Source organism: Gekko japonicus, unplaced genomic scaffold (assembly GCF_001447785.1).
Source record: "Gekko japonicus isolate JY-2015 unplaced genomic scaffold, Gekko_japonicus_V1.1 scaffold1200, whole genome shotgun sequence".
Lineage (NCBI taxonomy): Eukaryota > Metazoa > Chordata > Lepidosauria > Squamata > Gekkonidae > Gekko > Gekko japonicus.
The window spans coordinates 283445-301435 of record NW_015165274.1 but is presented as its reverse complement, the minus strand read 5'-3'; the positions used below and the strand labels follow the sequence as shown (position 1 = coordinate 301435).

Below are 17991 nucleotides of genomic sequence, written 5' to 3'. Positions count from 1 at the left end.
TGGCACAAAAGAAAGATTTTGTGAACTATGCTCACCACTTAAAAAATATCCTTTTAAAAACCTACTAAACTAGCAAACGGACCAGTGAATTCAACAACAGAATTACTTATTTAGAAAACTGTCCCCAGAAATTATGCAAGCAGCTGAAGTACATTTCCTGTCTGCACCCTTACTTGTGTTGTGCATGATAAAACTTGATGAGGCTCTGCAGGAAGTCTGGTCCTTGCTTTGTTTGGCTCTCATTGGCTTTCAGAAGGTACTGGATAGGAGAGAGAGTGACAAATAGCAGGTTAGGATGTAACTCCAGTTTGTGTCAGTGTCATGTGATTGTGTTTGACTTACTTCAAAAGGGTAAATATTTGGGGGCAGAAACTGTTCCCAATTAATCAGAAATTTGAGCACTGTCCTTTTTTTTCTTTTTTTTCTAAATTTAGAGGATATGCTATTTTGTATGATTTACTCAGCAATACTTTAATATTCTGACTTGTATACATAATTTTATTTGAGAGATACTTTGCCTTACTTATTCAGCTTGTGCTGATATTTTTATCTAGAAAACTATCAAAAATAGGTTCAGCCAAGCCTAAAATACATACATACCAATCCTCTATGAAAATCTACTGAAAAACTCAGGTAGGTTTGTTCAACACTCTAAACATATAGCTCTTGGGTGAGAAGGTCTGACAAAACTTGTGAGGGGGAATCTTGCCCCCACATTGCTGAGCTAGCATGTCCAGGCCCAGCCACTCCCCTCGGAGCCACCCAGTGTCTGGGAGTCACTCAGAGCCTGGAGTGGCTCCCAGTGCATGCCACCACTGCTACTGTTGGGCCCAGAACAGCTCCTGGCATCTGCCGCCACCAAAGCTGGGCTTGAAGAGGCTCCTGGTGTCCTCTGCCATGGCAGCCAGGGTCCATTGCAGCTAATGCCAGGCTCCACTGCAACTCCAAATTGCTGCAGCAGAAGCAAAGTAAGTAAATGTGCAGGCAATGCTTTTTAATATTTTTAATATTTTATTTTTTCAGATTTTTTGCAAACCTCAGGAATACCTCAAGTTTGCTAAAAAAAAATCTGTTTCGTATCCATGTGGCCCCAATCCACAGATTTAGGTATCTGCAGACGGGGGGCATACATTGCTAATAGTGTATGAATTTGAGGAGGAGAAAAATAAAAGTTGGGTCATTGTAGGTCTAAAAAAAAATCCGATTTACATGTATAAAACCTACATTTTCCTCCATTATACTGTGGCACAGGCTACATACAGAGCACAGTTTTATAATCCATAGAGATAACAAGGTTTCTGTTTTACCCATCCTTGCAGCCAGATAAATGTGGCAAGAGTCCAGAGAATTGATGATTCACAGCCCAGTGCCAAGCACTGCGAGAGACTGCCTTTATTACAAGAAGGTAGCCCCAAGTGATAGAAGACATGTCAGAGCACCAGCCCAAAGCTGTGGTATATTGTGGCTCTGTTCTGCTGAGGGCTTTCAGCGAATAGCTTTGTATTCACTGGACCTGCCATATGTTGTTACATCTGGGCTGGAAGTTGCATCCATCTTCTGCAATGAAACAGGAAGCGCCAGCTTCTGTTTATGATAGGGTGTGGGCAAGATGTCCTCAAGTGAGCCCCCCCTGGCTGTTTCACCTCCTCTTTCTCGTATACACACCTCTGTCCCTTGCATGAAGCAAGGGCTCCTTTAAGCCCTGTTTGTCTTAGCCTGGCTGACACCATGGCAGATCCATGCTCTATTGCCTCTTCCTCAAGAAAAGTGGGGCTCTTCTCAAACACCCACCAGTTCAGTTAATATCCTGCTTGCCTGTTGCAAACAGGGAGCTGATCTTTTTGCTGATTCATATGTGGTGGCTTGGCAGGCTGTCTCAACCATTCCTTTCTAACAGTGTAAAGCAACTGGCTCTTCATGCTCTTCCACAGCCAAACAGACTTCTACTTCATCCACTCCTTGCTGAGCTTCTACTCTCCATGACAGGTAGCTATTTCAGTCACAAAGCATATAAACTGGTGTTCAGTGGAGCAGCTCTTATGGACATTAATGGTTACAGTTCTGTTTAAATCAGTAATATTTTCACCTATATGCAGTTTTGAAGAAGCCTGATGCATGTCTGTTTGGCAGGCAGGGACATAGCCAGAAAATTCTGGTTGGTGGGGCATGGGGAAATTGGGGGGGGGGGCTGGCTGTGCCTGCTGCTCCTCTCACAGCAGCAGAGGCAGCAGCTCTGGCTCCGCTGTGACCTCTAGTCCTCTAGTTCTTTTGATTAGAGAGGTTCGATTCCATGCTGCTTTTCTGTGTAAGCTGGGGGGGGGGATCTCGGACTCTCACTCTCTTTTGCATTTTGCCATTTTATTTTATTTGCATTTTTAAAAACCTATTTATGTTTCACCCCAGAAAAAAGAAACCGAGACTGAAGCTTTCCTGACTGTGCCTGGGGTCATTTTGGAACCCCCATGTGCATCTTACATTTAAACATATATTTTTTTCAATTTTTAAAGATTTTTTTCTGAATTGTTGGTCTGAGGGGGCGGTGTGGATCTGTGGGGGCAATGCCCCCAAATGCCCCCCATGACTACAGGCCTGTTGGCTAGCTAACAGTGAAATTCACAACATGCCTACAGGAAATGGGAGATGGCTCCTGTATCTGGGGAAAATTCCCATTTCCTAATGGGTGGTTGAGGGCTTTCTGCTGGATCATGGCATAGCACTCATCCATCCAGAGTCTTAACACGGTGCCAGTTACCCCCCTTTAAGAGCTCAGGCCTGCTAAGATGCACTTCAGATCCAGTTTGGTGTAGTGGTTAAGTGCGCGGACTCTAAACTGGGAGAGCCAGGTTTGATTCCCCACTCCTCCACTGGCACCTGCTGAATGACCTTGGGCAAGCTATTATTCTGATAACAGCTGTCCTTGTAAGAGAGCAGTTTCTGTCAGAGCTCTCTCAGCCCCACCTACCCCCACAGGGTGTCTGTTGTGGGGAGAGGAAGGGAAAGGAGTTTGTAAGCTGCTCTGAGACGCCTTTGGATAGTGAAGGGCGGGGTATAAATCCAATCTCCTCCTCTTCTTCTTCTTCTAAATCAAAAGCAGCCTGCGTGATCAGATCCACTGCAAATGCTTGTGGCTTCTTGCCTGTTCTCACTCTTCTGGCACTGAGGAGCGAGCCACACCAACTACTTCCATGCACTATTATTTATTTAACAGTGCAGCTATTCAAAGGGGTGACTCACTCTCTGGCTAAGCCCCAAACGATTCCACAGAACCAAGAAAGAAACCACAACAAGGAGGGCAAGCTGCCATCCGCCCAACCCTTTCATAGGCCTTTAAATTCTTCTGGAAAACCATATCCCTACCATTCACAAGAAGCCACAAAGTCAGCCCTCTTTCAATCAGACAGAACAGTTTCAGATCACATCTGCGAGATGGCTGGATTCCTCCGGGGAACCAAATTCACATTGATCTGACAACATGGCAAGCCTACTGCTTTAAGAGTCAAACTAGTCATGATGGTGCTCACAGGCCCAACCTTTGGATCCTGTCGCCATTTTAAAGGCATTTTAAAAAGCTGTGATGACATGATCCTGATCAGGCCCTTGCAGCATTTCTAATACCATTAACATGGCACTGTCATCCACGGCTCAAACCTGTGGGAGCTGTCACATCTAGTTTGGTTCAAAGAGTTGTCCTCCCCTTTCCTAAATAGCTGGTACACACAGTAGCTGCGAAGCAGCATGGCTTAGTGGTTATAGTGTCAAAACAGGGCCTGGGACAACGGGCTTCAAATCCGTGCTCTGCCATACAAGTTTGTTAGGTGACTCGCGGCCTGCCGCAATCTCTCAGACTAGCCCACCTAACAAGGTTGTTGTTTGAGGATATGTGAGAAGCCTTTTTGATTCCCAGCCAAAAGAGAGAATAAATAAAATGACGAAGCATATTAAAGAGTGTACAAGTTGGGTTTTCCTTAGATCAGATAGGGAAAGGGCTTCAGCCCCCCTCCCCAACCTGAAACAGTCCTCTGGGGATGCTATTTGGTCTCCTGGAGAACTCAGACACACCTTACTTTTGCCTTTTCAGGGAGTGTTAAAATTTTGTTAAACCTAGTTGCCTTCAGGGTTCAATTCTCTCTCTGAAGCAGTTATTCCCAACGTTAGTTTTGCAATATCCCAGTGCAGTGAGTCCCTACCCACTATTTGATCCCTGGAAGAAGCATTCAACCAATGGCCACCATCTGGCAAACAGTGATCGTTCCTAGGTGCAACCACAACCCAGAGGATGAGGACAGGTGAGTGAATAACAGAGGCTGCTTCTAGGGGCAGCTTGTTCATCAGGGTGGGTGAGAGCAGGGACAGAGAGAGACTGCCACCACCACCCTCTCTAATTTGTCTGCCCTCCCTATTCACATCCCAGCATTCCCAAAGCAAGGAGCCAGCAGGCAGGAGGAGCACCACCACCATCAGGTTTTCCCACCTCACACATCTGAAGCTGGAAAGTGCGGCGCTCTTTCTGCAGGTCTTCAACAATCTCTGCTGTCAACGGCTCGGCCTGAATGACTCCAGAGACCTTGGCTCGCTCCTTCTCCTTCTCCAGCTTGGCTCTGGGGATTTCCAAAGACAATGCAACTGGCTGACTTACACTCATGGAGAGAGCTCGTGCCCTCCTCCTCGGACATGAATGATCCTTAGCATGACACTTGCAAGCAAAGGGGTTTTGCGGACATTATCTTGTTGCAATCCTGATATACATCCTATAGAAAAGGTAAAGGTTCCCTTGCACGAAAGCCAGTCGAATCCGACTCTAGGGTTGCAGTGCTCATCTCCGTTTCAAAGCCGAAGAGCCAGCACTGTCCGAGGACGTTTCCGTGGTCATGTGGCTGGCATGACTAAACACCAAGGGTCACGGAACGCTGTTACCTTCCCACCAAAGTGGTACCTATTTATCTACTTGCAATTTCTTGCTTTCGAACTGCTAGGTTGGCAGGAGCTGGAACTAGAGACGGGAGCTCACTCCGTCATGCGGCACCTGGGTCTCGAACTGCTGAACTACTGACCTTTCACAGCCTGCAGTTCAGCGTCTTAACCACTTGAGCCACCGCACCTATACATCCTATAAGATCTTACTATTTTATCCCCCTTCTTCAAGGAGGAGAAGGCATGGCTTCATGGTAGAGCACCTGCTTTGCACACAGAAGGTCTCAGGTTTGCACGAATATTCATGAAGTAGCTTTATACTGAATTGGTCCATCAATGTCAGTCTTGTCTGCTTTGACTAGCAGCAGCACTTCAGGATGTCAGATAAGGTCTCTCACATCACCTTATGGAGATGCGGGGGACTGAACATGGGACCTTCAGAATGCAAAGCAAATGCTGGGCCACTGTGCTATGGCCTCTGTTCATATGTTCATTGTAGAGCACCTGCTTAGTATGCAGGAGGTTCCAAGCTCAGTCCCTGGCAATGCCAGGTAGGAGTAGGTGGGTAGGTGATGTAGAAGATTTCCACCCACAACCTTGAAAATCTGCCACCAGTCAGAGTAGACAAAAACTGACCCTGAGAGACCAAGGGTCTGAATTAGTAAGACATAGCTTCATGTGCTCAACATCACCACTGGGGAATATAGGAACATAAGAGTAGACCTTGCCGGACCAGACCATCTAGTCCAGCGTCCTGTCTCACACAGACGCCAACCAGTTATTCTGAAGGGGCAACAAGCAGGGCACAGAGGCCAAAGCCTTCCCCTGATGTTGACTCTTAGCACTGGTTTCAGACGCTTACTGCCTCTAAATGTGGAGGCTCCCTTTTGTCACCATGGCTGGTAGCCACTGGAACACAGGTTCAAGGAAAGACAGCACACTGCCTTGGCCACAGTGCAACACTCCCTTTCCTTTCATGTATATCATGAATCACTGTAATACCTTGCTCTTTGCATTGTGTTTGCCAGTACCAATCCCTGGGGCGAAAGCAGAAGGATCCAGGGGCAGCCAGCCCAGGCGCCAATCCTATTACCATAATAAGGTCCATTTGTAACCAATGTTCCCTCTAAGCTGAGTTAGTGTGAGCTAGCTCACAGTTTTTAGCCTCTGGCTCACACATTTTTTGTCTTAGCTCAGGAAGGATGGCTCCAGAGCAAACTAATTTATGCAGTACCCAAATCGCTCGCACACAGCTTTAATGCCAGTCGCTCACAAAGGAAAATATTTGCTCACAAGACTCCACAGCTTAGAGGGAGCATTGTTTGTAACACTTTTTTGAAATAAAATACAAAGTATTATGAGATACAGAAGACAGTATGTATGGGATGGGATCATACAACCGTGGTGGTGGGGGGGGGGAAGAATACATGTTACAAACGTAAATCCACCCCAGGGGAAAAGATGCATGGGCACACTGAGGAAGAAAGGGTGGCAGGAGTAGCTGTGATGGCATTTACAATTACATTCCCAAAACATTAAGGTCCGCTTCATTAGTCAGAGTCTAGTTCATCAACTACAGCAGTCTCATCAAGGACTAAAGCAGGCTTCCCAAGTACTTACCGTGATTTGGCGGGGGACAAAGACGTCTTTGCAGGACCATGCCGTCGCCAGGAAGGGACACCAGGCGACGCTCTGGCAATGGGGCCAGAAACTCAATGGTACCATTGAGTTTTCAGCCCTATTGCCAGAGCGTCGCCCAGTGTTATTTCCTGGTGACAGCATGGTGCGTTACAAGGAGAAATGTTCTGGCCGGGAAGCATGTGTCCCCCGCCGGATTGCGGTAAGTACTTGGCAACCCTAGACTAAAGTGATGAATGTCTGAGCATGTACTAAGAACAACTGCTGGCCAGCTGTCTAGTGAGTCAAATGCCATCAGCACCAGCACAGAAGTAGCACCCACATTCAACACATGTCACATTTTTAACTGCGCAATAGGATCAATCATTTTAGGGAGAGGGGGATCAACTCATAATAAGAACCAAACATTACAAGCTGAGAAATCATATTACAAGCCTGGGATTTTCATTATTCCTCAGCACGAGTATATCATAGTGTTCTCAACCGTTTCTTCTTCACCAAGGCTGGCCCAATGAAAACCAAACTCTCTCCTTATCTTGTTTTTCTTTCCTTCCCTTTTCTTTTTAAATGAGTGCAATAAAATGAAGGTTATGGCAGTAACAGCACTGGATGGAGCAGCAACATGTTTATAAAAGGGCAGAGTCAGTGGATGACCCAGGTTCCCTTGCTACCCATGCTTCAGGCCCCACAACAACACACCTTTGTTTGGAAAAGAGGAGAGAATTTGCTGGCTCCTGGCAGAGGCAGCGAGGGAGTTACTTACACTTTGGCCTCATAATCCTTCCAGGCCTTTTCAATCTGCTTCTTGGAATCCTGCCGAGCAAAGAGAGAGAGAAAGGAGAGTCACCAGAGGGAAAACAAGAGGGTGGGGACTGAGGGAAAAGAGATGGCAGACACCCTACTCTCAAGCCCCTTCTTCTTGCTAATGCTATACCAAGCAGAGATATTTAGATTATGGCAAGCAGACGTCCTAACTCTTAAAGCATCTCTTCAGAGTATTTGACTGGGTTGGAATTCTGGAGGCTGGAAAAGTGAACTTTGCTTTCTACTCACTTTAAATCATTTCCAGACCAGAAAGCCAGTTGGCTGTTCAACAGATGGGGCATCTGTTCACCAGGACCTCAGCCAGGAATTCTGTATTATTCCAGGACTGTGGGAAGGGGCGCTGGGGGTATACCAAAGGAGTCTCAAAAAAATTAAGAGCCCAAGAGTTTGTGTGTTACTCCAATGAGAACCAGCAAACTAGGAAACCTAAGTTTAAATCACTATTAGGGGGACGCACTCAGTATAAACTGAGCCCTCCCCCAATTGGCATTTTTCGGGTATTTTGTCAGCTGATTCAGCTATCTGAAAATGGCAACCCAAAAAAATCACAAAAATATTCAGGATTTTTTGGGACTGCTGGATAGCTGCATTTAAAGGGCATTTAAAGGGCTCTCAGTCCCTTTAAATGCCTTCCGTGTGAACTTGCAGTTTGGAGAAACGTGTTTAAAGGGACTCTGAGCTCTGTAAATTCCTTTGGACACTCACCGCAGAGTCATGCAGCTTGGAGAAGACATTTTCCCCTCCATTGGAAACAAGGCAGGATGGGGCACCTTCTTCTGGGGCCCACAAAACTGGACTCCAAGTCCAATCTTTTTGAAACTTGGGAGTTTTTTTTTTCTTTGAGGAGAGGCACCAGCAGCTATGTTGCAATTTTTGTGTCTCTAGCTCAAAAAGCAGCCCCCTCCAGAGTACCAGATACCCCCAGATCGATTCTCCATTATAGCCTATGGGGACCACAGGGTATAATGGAGATGAAAAATTTCTGCAATCCTGAATATTTACTGAATCCGAATACCATACCGGTATTAGGATCCAGGTTTTTTGGGAAATACCGTTTTTTTTCAGGTTCAATATACCCAAATCCGAAAAATACCAATTTTTCTTTTTGTATACCCCTAATCATCACACGGAGCTGCGGTGGCTCAAGTGGTTAAGACGCTGAACTGCAGGCTGTGGAAGGTCGGTAATTCAGCAGTTTGAGACCCAAGTGTGCCGCATGACGGAGTGAGCTCCCATCTCTAGTTCCAGCTCCTGCCAACCTAACAGTTTGAAAGCAAGAAATTGCAAGTAGATAAATAGGCACCACTTCAGTGGGAAGGTAACAGCGTTCCGTGTGTCTTGGTGTTTAGTCCTGCCGGCCACATGACCATGGAAATATCTTCGGACAGCGCTGGCTCTTCGGCTTTGAAACGGAGATGAGCACCGCAACCTTAGAGTCGGATTCGACTGGCTTTCAAGCAAGGGAACCTTTACCTTTAATCACCACACAGTCAAACTCACTGGGTGACCTAGGGCCAGTCACCCTCTCTCAGCCTAAGCTCCCTCACCCAGAGAATAATTGTGAAGACAAGAGGGAAGAACCTTAACAGGCAATTTACATGATTCTCACTTCCCAATGCTATCCTCACAACCAGGGCTATATTTGGGCAGGAACGCACAGGAACGGAGTTCTGGCTGGCTTCAGAGTTGGCCAAGCCCACTACAGCCAAAACCTCTGTGTGTGTGGCTACAGAGGGAAGGCCTGAAGAGCAAACCCCCCCCCAGTGACTCCGAGGTGGGCGGGCTGGGGGGGCCCTGGAAGGATTGGGGAGGCATTTAAATGTCTTCTCCAGCCTGTCCAAGGGCCAGCATACCTGGTCTCCCCACAGCCGTGGGGCGCCCAGGCAAGCCAAGGGAAGGGGGGGCTTGCCCAGGCTTCCTGCAGCCGCGGGCGCTCGAGCAAGCTAAGGAAGGCATGGGGTGTGGCCTAATATGCTAACGAGTCTCTGCTGTTGGGTGTGGTCTATTATGCTAATAAGTTCCTGCTGGGCTTTTTCTACAAAAAAAGCCCTGCTCACAACGATATGAGGTAGGCTGAGCTCAGCATGTGACTGGCCGAAGGCCACCCAGTGAGCTTGCAGAGAAAAGATTTTAACCCAGATCTCCCAAATTGTTACTGAACCATTATACTATCTGTCATTTAAGCAGCCTTCAAGGTCCTTGGAGGACAGCAGAAAGAAAAGTTGGACTGCTATTTATTTTTTAAACCCATCAAACCTCCAGTTTGACTTAAATCTGCACACCATTAATATAACTTAGCTATAAAAGCGTGTATAGCGGATTCCAGAAGAGATGTGTACAAGAAACGTGAGGACATTTGGTCTTATGCGGAGTGGGATTTGTTGAAATTTATGTTGTTTATTTTTAATATTTTAAAGCATTAAACAACTCTACATAACAAATGCAAAATCAGCATATTTTTGCAGAGTCTGCTGCCCAATTTATTTGGAATTACTTGCTCTTTTTTTGACAAATTTTACATTTTTGTCAGTGCAAAATTCATGTGCAGAAAAGAGGATTATAAGAATAACCAGTTGGTGCCAGAGGACATGGATTTGTGAAGGGCATCTATTTTCCCCTGTCTCAACTTCCTCACACTATTTCCTCTTTCCCTCCTCCTTACAACTCCCATATCATCACCCTTCTCTGCTTTCTTCTTTGCTTCCCACCCAACGGCAAACCTTTTATTTTCCCTTCCATCTTCAACTATATTATCTATTTATTTCATTTACAGCCCACCTTTCTCTACAATGGGGACACAGAGTAGCTTACATAATTTCCCTTCATTTAATCCTCAGAACAACCCTGTGAACAGAGGGGACTGGGAATGAAAAACCCTGGGAAAGGAAGGAGAGAGGAAGGGGCAGGCTGTCTAACCAATTGGCCAGCTGCCACTTTCCTCGCCTCAGACAGGTCTCAGGTGGGCCAGGCACTGCTTCCCTTGTCTTGTATGGGCAAGGCACTGCTCCCCCATCTCAGCTGGGCGCCTCCATCACCTCATGCAAGGCTCACCCAGGCGCCACCCTCTGCCTCACTTCACCTCATGTGGGGCTCACCTGGACATCACCCTCTGCCTCACCTTGTGTGGGGCTCATCTCTGCCTTACTTCACCCTCTACTTCACCTCACCTAGGGTTTAGCAGGTCCAGGCTGGACACTACCATCTGCAGGGCTCAGCCATGCCAGGAGCCTTACAGGAGCCTTACACAGGGCTTCAGCCAGGCACCACTGTCAGCCTTGCCTCATACAGGTCTCAGCCCAGGTGCTGCCAACTGCTTCATTTGCATGGTTATTGGCTGGGCTCGGTGCCAGTGTCTGCCTTGCCTTAAGCAGGCTGAGCCAGGTGCCACCACATCACCTGTTCTCATGCAGAGCTCTGACAGCCAGACTCTCTCTACCCTGCCTTATGCAGGCTGGGTGCCACCTCCCTCATTTTTGAGGGTCTTAGTTGGGTTGGGCCCAGCCCTTCCGTCAGAGGGCTAACCTGCCAACGTATGGGTGGGATGCCAGGAGGACACCAGGAGGTCACCCAGTGAGTTTCCAGGGCAGAATGCGGATTCAAGGTCCTATTCTGAAACTCTAATCACACCACCACACTGGATTTCATGGAGTAGCTGTTGTTGAATATTAGCCAGGTCTAAGTGTCATGAATGTTGTGTGGTATCACATGGTTTCTGCTGGGCCTGGTCCCAATAAGTCTTTCCTCAAAGGCCAAAACAGTCCTGGAAAGGGCTCTCCCCTCACCCTTTACTACCAGAAACCAAGCCTGTTGTGATTGATTAGCAATAGCCAAACAGGCATCCATTTCTTAAAGCTTACAGAGACTCACTTTATCATTTTGGGTTTTTAGCCACCCAAGGTATTTTTTTAAAGATATTCTGCAAACCTGGGGTGCTGTTCAGGTTTGTAGAAAGATCTGTCTTCTCTGTCCACAGGTCCAGTCTCCAGTTCTAAGTACCCTCAGATTTAGCTGGCTCAGCTAGTAGAATATGTATAAAAGATGGGAGAGGATAAATGTGCTTTTTTAATGTTGGCAACTGTTTCTGCAATCAAAAGCTTGATTTAGCTATTATCATCATTGTTCTTCCTTGATGTAGTTTCTAGTGTGTAACAGATATAGTTGTAATAAGTGGCATATGGGGAGTCTACATTATGTGATACATATATATTTGCGTTATATATATATGGAATTTATAAAAAAGTAAAATGAAAAAGAATAGACAAACACTGTTGCGCGCGCACACACACACACATAGACCCTCTATGTCTATTTTAAAAACACAGTAACTTGACAAGCTGTCAACATAGATCAAGAACCGTGACTCATCTGTGTTAGAGAATAAGCTTGATATTTGCTTTATGGACTGCATATTGCTACACACAATGGACTGTGCATACACACACACAGGCTCAGAACGCTGTACACTTTAGGTCACCTGTTGTGTTGCCACACATAGTGGGTGCCTGCACATACCTTACATGTAAATAAGGTTTCAGCTACACAGTTACCCAGCCTGGTGAAGAAGCACAAACCTCCATTATTGTGAGCAATGAAACAACAACTCTAGGAAGAGACAGCCCCCATGACAGAGCAGCTTGTAGTCACTTACTACCCATCACTTGCTTTGTTCCTGAGATGGAAGTTCCTGCCATATGGACATTTGGTTATCAATAGAATGGCCAGCTTCATCAGCACTACAATGGAGCATCCTGATGCCTAGGTTTCACACCTGTCCAGATGCCATACTCTGAGTAAGGTTTTAGGTTACAATATTGGCCACCCCTTTTAGGTAACCTACCCTTCCCACATGCAACCAATAGGATTGTTTTGGGGACGGACTAATAGGTAGGTGGGTCAAGAGGTTGGCACAGTTACCACCCATCTTTTGGAGCCCCTATAAAAAGAAAGAACCAGACACCTGGTCCCTCCTACCTGATCAGCTAGCACTCCCCCCAAGACGACCCCCGTCTGCTTTTACCCCTCTTAAGTCCCACTTGCTATCCCCAACCCTTGCCTCTACTTTGATCTCTTGATTTGCAGTCAAGAGACCCACACGTTCCGGCTGGTTCTGGTCGTGTGTGAATTCCCTTTGTTTCCATTTCTTCCCCTCTATTCTTCATTGGAACAACCAAGCTGCAAGACAGATAAGTATCGCCCACCATCACCCCTACCCGCTAATGCAACTGTGCTTATTTCATACTGTAATTATTAGGAACTTGATTGAATGTGTGAGTGCATCAGTATTGTTTGTATGAGATATATTTTTAAGTAAAGGACATCTATTTTAACCACAACAGCCTCGAATCCTTTACTGGTAACCCTTGGTGGGATCAGGACCTTGGTATAAATTGGCAAGAACCCATTTATAAATTGCCAATTGCTGTAAATAAAGCAATTCGGCTAACATCTGCTGAGGAAGAAAAGTGCCAGCCATTGGTCACCTAAAGAGGAAAGGTGGCCAGTGTCAAGGCAATATAGAAGAATTCAGACAGACATCCTGCCAGCCCCCCCCCCCCATGGATTATATCACACAACCAGGTCACTAAGTGGGCAAATGGTATTACCCTGCCCTGTGCCCAGGTGTCAAAGCAAATTAGATAAGCATATGGAGCAGAGGTCCATCAGTGGCTATTAGCCACAAGGTATAGATAGGGACTCTGGGGCAAGTGATGCTCTGTCTTGGTGCTTGGGGGGGGGGTCAACAGTGGGATGGCTTCTAATGTCCTGGCCCCACTGGTGGACCTCCTGATGGCACTGGTATTTCTGGCCACTGTGAGATACAGAGTGCTGGACTGGATGGGCCTTTGGCCTGATCCAACATTGGCATCTCTTATGTTCTTATGTTCTTAAAGGGCTGCTCAGCAGGATTCAGGGTGAGGCATGAAGTGTAGAGGGAGCCTATCCCTGGCAGAACTTGAAGTACAGCACATGCACACAAAAAGAATGAAGGGGGGGGACCTCTAGACACGGAAAGTCACTCCCATAAGACAGTCTGCCTGAACATGCCCACCATCAAGTAACTAGACAAAGGAGGGAAGGATTCTGCAGCTGCACATGAATGAAGTGGAAAATTCAGCATTCCACAAAGCTTGAATTTCATTCTTTAAAATGAAAGGGGGAGTTTTGATGTTTTGTGGTTACAAAGGAGGGCAGGAAAGTATGCAGTGCCAGTCTCAGAAACAACGGGGAAGAAGAGAAGATTAGGAAGGATCAGGGGGTAAGAGAGGCTTCCCATGTTCACGGAGAAGCAGCAGAACGTACAGCCTTACACAGATATATATCCTATGACATAGCAGAAAGGATAACAGTTACGCAACATAAAATACAGATTTCCATTTAAACTGCTTGTTCCTGCTTCATTTAGCATACAATGACCAGACAGTTTCACACAAGACAACACCTGTGCAAGAGACAGCATTTTAAAAAGTCAGATGGGGACAGGTTCCAACTTGCATGCACAAACCACAGTGGAACAGTGCTTTGGCATAAGAAGGGCTCAGACAGGCAAATCATATTTTTTCATCTCCTATTTAAGCAGAACGGCAATTGTAGAAGCTGAGTTCTTACATAATAGGAAGGCAGGGCTTGGCCCCCTCAAATAGGGCTGTCAACTCCAGCTTGGGAAGTTCCTGGTGATTTGGGAGCAGGGCGGAGTTCAGTGGAGATGCAGTGCCACAGAGTCCGCCCTCTGAAGCTCATTTCCCCCAGGGGAACTGATCTCAGCAGTCTAGAGATCACTTGTAGATCTGGGAGAACTCTGGGCCCTACCGGGAGTTGACACCTTCACCCTCAAAACATCAGATTCATGCATGCAGGGAGCAAATGCTTCAGGAGCTAGCATGAACTATACTATTTTAGATGACAAGTGATTGTTTGGAAGGCTTTTTTTGTATTAAAAAAACCATGCCAACAGAAAGCTAGCAGAGCAAGGAAACAGGTTTAATGTCCTTTCTTGCAGGGAGTTTTTAATGTAAGAGAGCATTCCAAAATGTAACCTGCAGACTGAAGTGGTGCCATCCAATTAGTTTGCCTTTCCATTTAAAACTAGGTAAACCGTGGTCCATGCAAACCCAGAGCCGGGGTGGTATAGCAGTCAGAGTCTCAGCCTAGGACCTGGGACACCCAGGATCGAATCCTCACTCTGCCACGGAAGCTTTCGGGGTAACCTTAGACCAGTCACACTTTTCTCAGTTTAACTTACCTTCCAGGGTGGCTGTTGCAAGGAGAAAATGATGTAATGTCATGATACTGCCTTACACTGAATCATACCATGGGTCCATCAAGGTCAGTATTCTCTGCTTAGTAGTAGTGGCTCTCCATGGTCTCACGTTGAGGCCTTTCATATCTAGGGTTGCTAGGTCTCTCCTGGCCACCAGCAGAAGATGGCATATCACCTAGCACATGATCCATTTTAAACTGGAGATGCCATGGATAGAACTAGGTGTCAAAAAACTGTTTTTCCAAAATTTGAAGTGTTATTGGCTACAGATCCATGTCCCCCAAAAGGGTTAATTGCAAAAATCGACAATATACTAATGACATTGCAATAGTTGCTGTAGATTTTCCAGGTTGCAATAGTCCAAACCTATGTCATACCAACATGCTTGGAAAAAAGATTGCAAAACCGATTTAAGTTCTCAGTGGAAGGCCTCAACAGCATACATTTCCAAATCCTCTAAAATACAAATCATACCATGCAAAGTGCTCACCAGTGGTATCTGACACCCTCTTTACTACATAAAGGCAATGAAAGTATTTCCCTTAATTGTTGGGAAACTTGTGGAAATTATGGTTCACTGTTGCATTGCTGGTAATCATGTAAAATAGTCAAAAAAATTGGGACTAGATTATACCTCATATATGGCTCATCACTGATTATAAGATACCTAATGCTTCTGAACTCATACTTTTGAATTTGTGACAAAATCCAGCAATACCCAAAATACGACAAGAGCTAATTACAATTCTGATTACAGTTGCAAAATTTCTATTGGCCTCTCACTGGAAGAAAACCTCTGTTCCTTCAATTGCAGAATGGTATGTAAAAATTTGGGAATTTTTCACCATGGACAAAACAGATTATCATATTTCAACCGTTGAATCTACTTCAGGTTACTGTGATTCTAATTTATTAGACAAATGGCTTCCCTTTATGGATTACTCAGCACAGTGTCATTCTTTCAAATTAAAGACAAACAAAGGGTATAATGAAATTTTGGCTTATCTTTAAATGTATTTAAAAATATTTGTGGATAATTATAAAATTGCTGCTTGTTACTTACTAGTTCCCCTACATATATAATTTTTAAGGAATATATTTTTGAACATTCAACTAGTTCCCCTACATATATAATTTTTAAGGAATATATTTTTGAACATTCAGCTATGTACAATTTGACATAATTCACAAATGTTGATGCAAAATAATTGTTGTTATTTATAATAACTTTCTTATAGTAAAAGTTATTTTTTAAAAAACTGGTTTTCTTTTTAAAGTTTTGAACACTCTTGGGCTAGTAAAATGGCCTGGTAAAGAGGCCTTGCAAAAGAAAGTTTTTTCCCCCTCTGAAACAAAGCAAGCTGTTAGAACCTTCAGAAACACAGATAAGAGTACTTCTGGTTTCAGTGTGTTGATGGCGGGCACGCTCCTCCGAAGCGATGGAGAGAGTGGCCCGTGACCCGATGGCAGGGAGGGGGTCTGGCTGGTTCTGGACTTCCCCCGGAGTCCTTGTAGGGGGCTCTCAAACTGGGGCACTGGGGGTGCCTCTCCCAAGGCCGAGGCCAAAGGATCGAGGCTCCCCCTGCCCCTATAGGTCCCCGCCGCCATGGTACCATTCTGGGCATGAGACAAGGATACTGGACCAGCGAGCAACTGACCCGGTGAAAACAAAAAGACTTTCTCTTCCCTGATGAAGCAGAGCGTGAGTAAGATGCCAGCCCGGGTGCCCCCAAGAAAAAGCGGAGGGAGGGAAAGCTACCCACCCCTTGAACACGGCAAGGATTTCTAAAGACTTAAATGAACTTTTAAAAAACATAAACAATGTCTTATCAGGCTGAAAAGATGGTGGTGAAAGCGAAGCTTCAACAAGGAACTGCCAGCTCAACACGTCCGGTTTCTAAACCGGAAGTGAACTTTGACTTTGCAGGCATGCTGGATACTGCATTGCGACCTCTGGTGGCTCAGATGACTAACATCAGCAAGACCTTGGAGTCTTTACAAAAGCAGCTAAAAGAATCCAATAAAAGAACAGAAGAAGTTGAAAACAAGACTAAAGCAATTGATCAAAGACTGGAAGTTGTGGAAAAAGAAAGATCTTCAGATAAAACTCAACTTTTGCAGCTACAAATGAAAAAATCTTCATACGTGTTGAGATTTCAAGGTGTACCAAAAGACAAATCTGAGAATCTGAAAGAAATCCTTAGTGAAGTGCTTGCACCAGTGACAGGCATTAAGGTGGAAGTATTACAAAGTGAAATGGATATGATCTATCAAACATATTCAGAATTTTTTAAGAAAAAAAACCTGCCTGGTGAAATATATGTCAGATTCTCTAAGAGACCTATAAGAGATGCAATATTGAAAGCAACATCTGGGACTACACTGAAAATCAAAGAAGACATCATAATACTAAAAGACATTCCATTTGAGATAAGGAAGAAGAGAAAACAAAGAAGAATTTAATCACCTATTTACGGGAAAATTCCACTACCTACTGATGGATACTATCTGAAGGCTTGATGTTCAACTACAAAGGCAAAAAAGAAAAGATTGACTCTTTTACCAAAGTGAAACAGTTTTTGGAAAGACATCAGGAACCCAAAAAGGATACAAAGAACACAGAGGAAGAGGAAGAACTGGACAGTTCGCATGGCTTGGAAAGCCACGAAACATCTGCAGATGGCAGCTCAGAAGTAGAATCTGAATCAGAATTGGGAGCGGCAGCACCCAAACCATCCCAAGACAATAAAAGCAAGAAGAGAGGAAGGAAAGGCAGAAAATGGTTTAAGCTTTAGAAGAAATGTTTATATTACATTACATAATCTTGCATTGTCAATAATTTTAATTTTTTGCATATCTAAATAACAGAATAGAATCTTTATTCTTAACATGAATAAGAGAAAAGCTTTGACTTAAGATATTAATTGTTATTATACTAGGAAAAAGGCTCGTCGTGGAAATAAATACAACGATCTCTAGAAAGAGGCTCTGGGTGGGTGCCCCGGCCTTGGACACTCAGTGTCAATTTGCTGTGGTGACCTCAGCAGGGTATAATGACACTGACTCCACCATTTTCTCCAGAGGAACTGATGTCTGCTACCTAAAGAATAGTTGTAATTTTGAGTGATCTCCATCCCTCACCTGGAGATTGGAACCGATGGTTCCCCAGAAGGGAATAGTTGGTTTGGAGGGTGGAGTCTATGGCTTTGTACCTGTCCAAAGTCCCACGCCTTCTGAAACGTCACCCTCTCCAAGCTCCATCCCTCACATCTCCAGGAATTTCACACCTGGAGATGGCAACCCTATCTCCTTCCGAGCCAATCAACCTACCTTTATTTTCCCCTCACTCTTCAGCTTTC

At 45.2% G+C, this 17991-nt stretch overlaps 1 protein-coding gene across 1 annotated transcript in view; it reads right to left on the bottom strand.

Moving 5' to 3' along the window:
• The window catches only part of ASAP3 (ArfGAP with SH3 domain, ankyrin repeat and PH domain 3), a 96994-nt gene that overhangs the window by 40441 nt on the left and 38562 nt on the right, over nt 1–17991 (bottom strand). Inside the window, exons 5-7 of the mRNA XM_015410239.1 lie at nt 7313–7362; nt 4472–4598; nt 174–259 (exon numbers count right to left, since the gene is read on the bottom strand). Of these exons, the coding sequence (XP_015265725.1) occupies nt 174–259; nt 4472–4598; nt 7313–7362 (263 nt within the window). The remainder of the gene's footprint in view (nt 1–173; nt 260–4471; nt 4599–7312; nt 7363–17991) is intronic.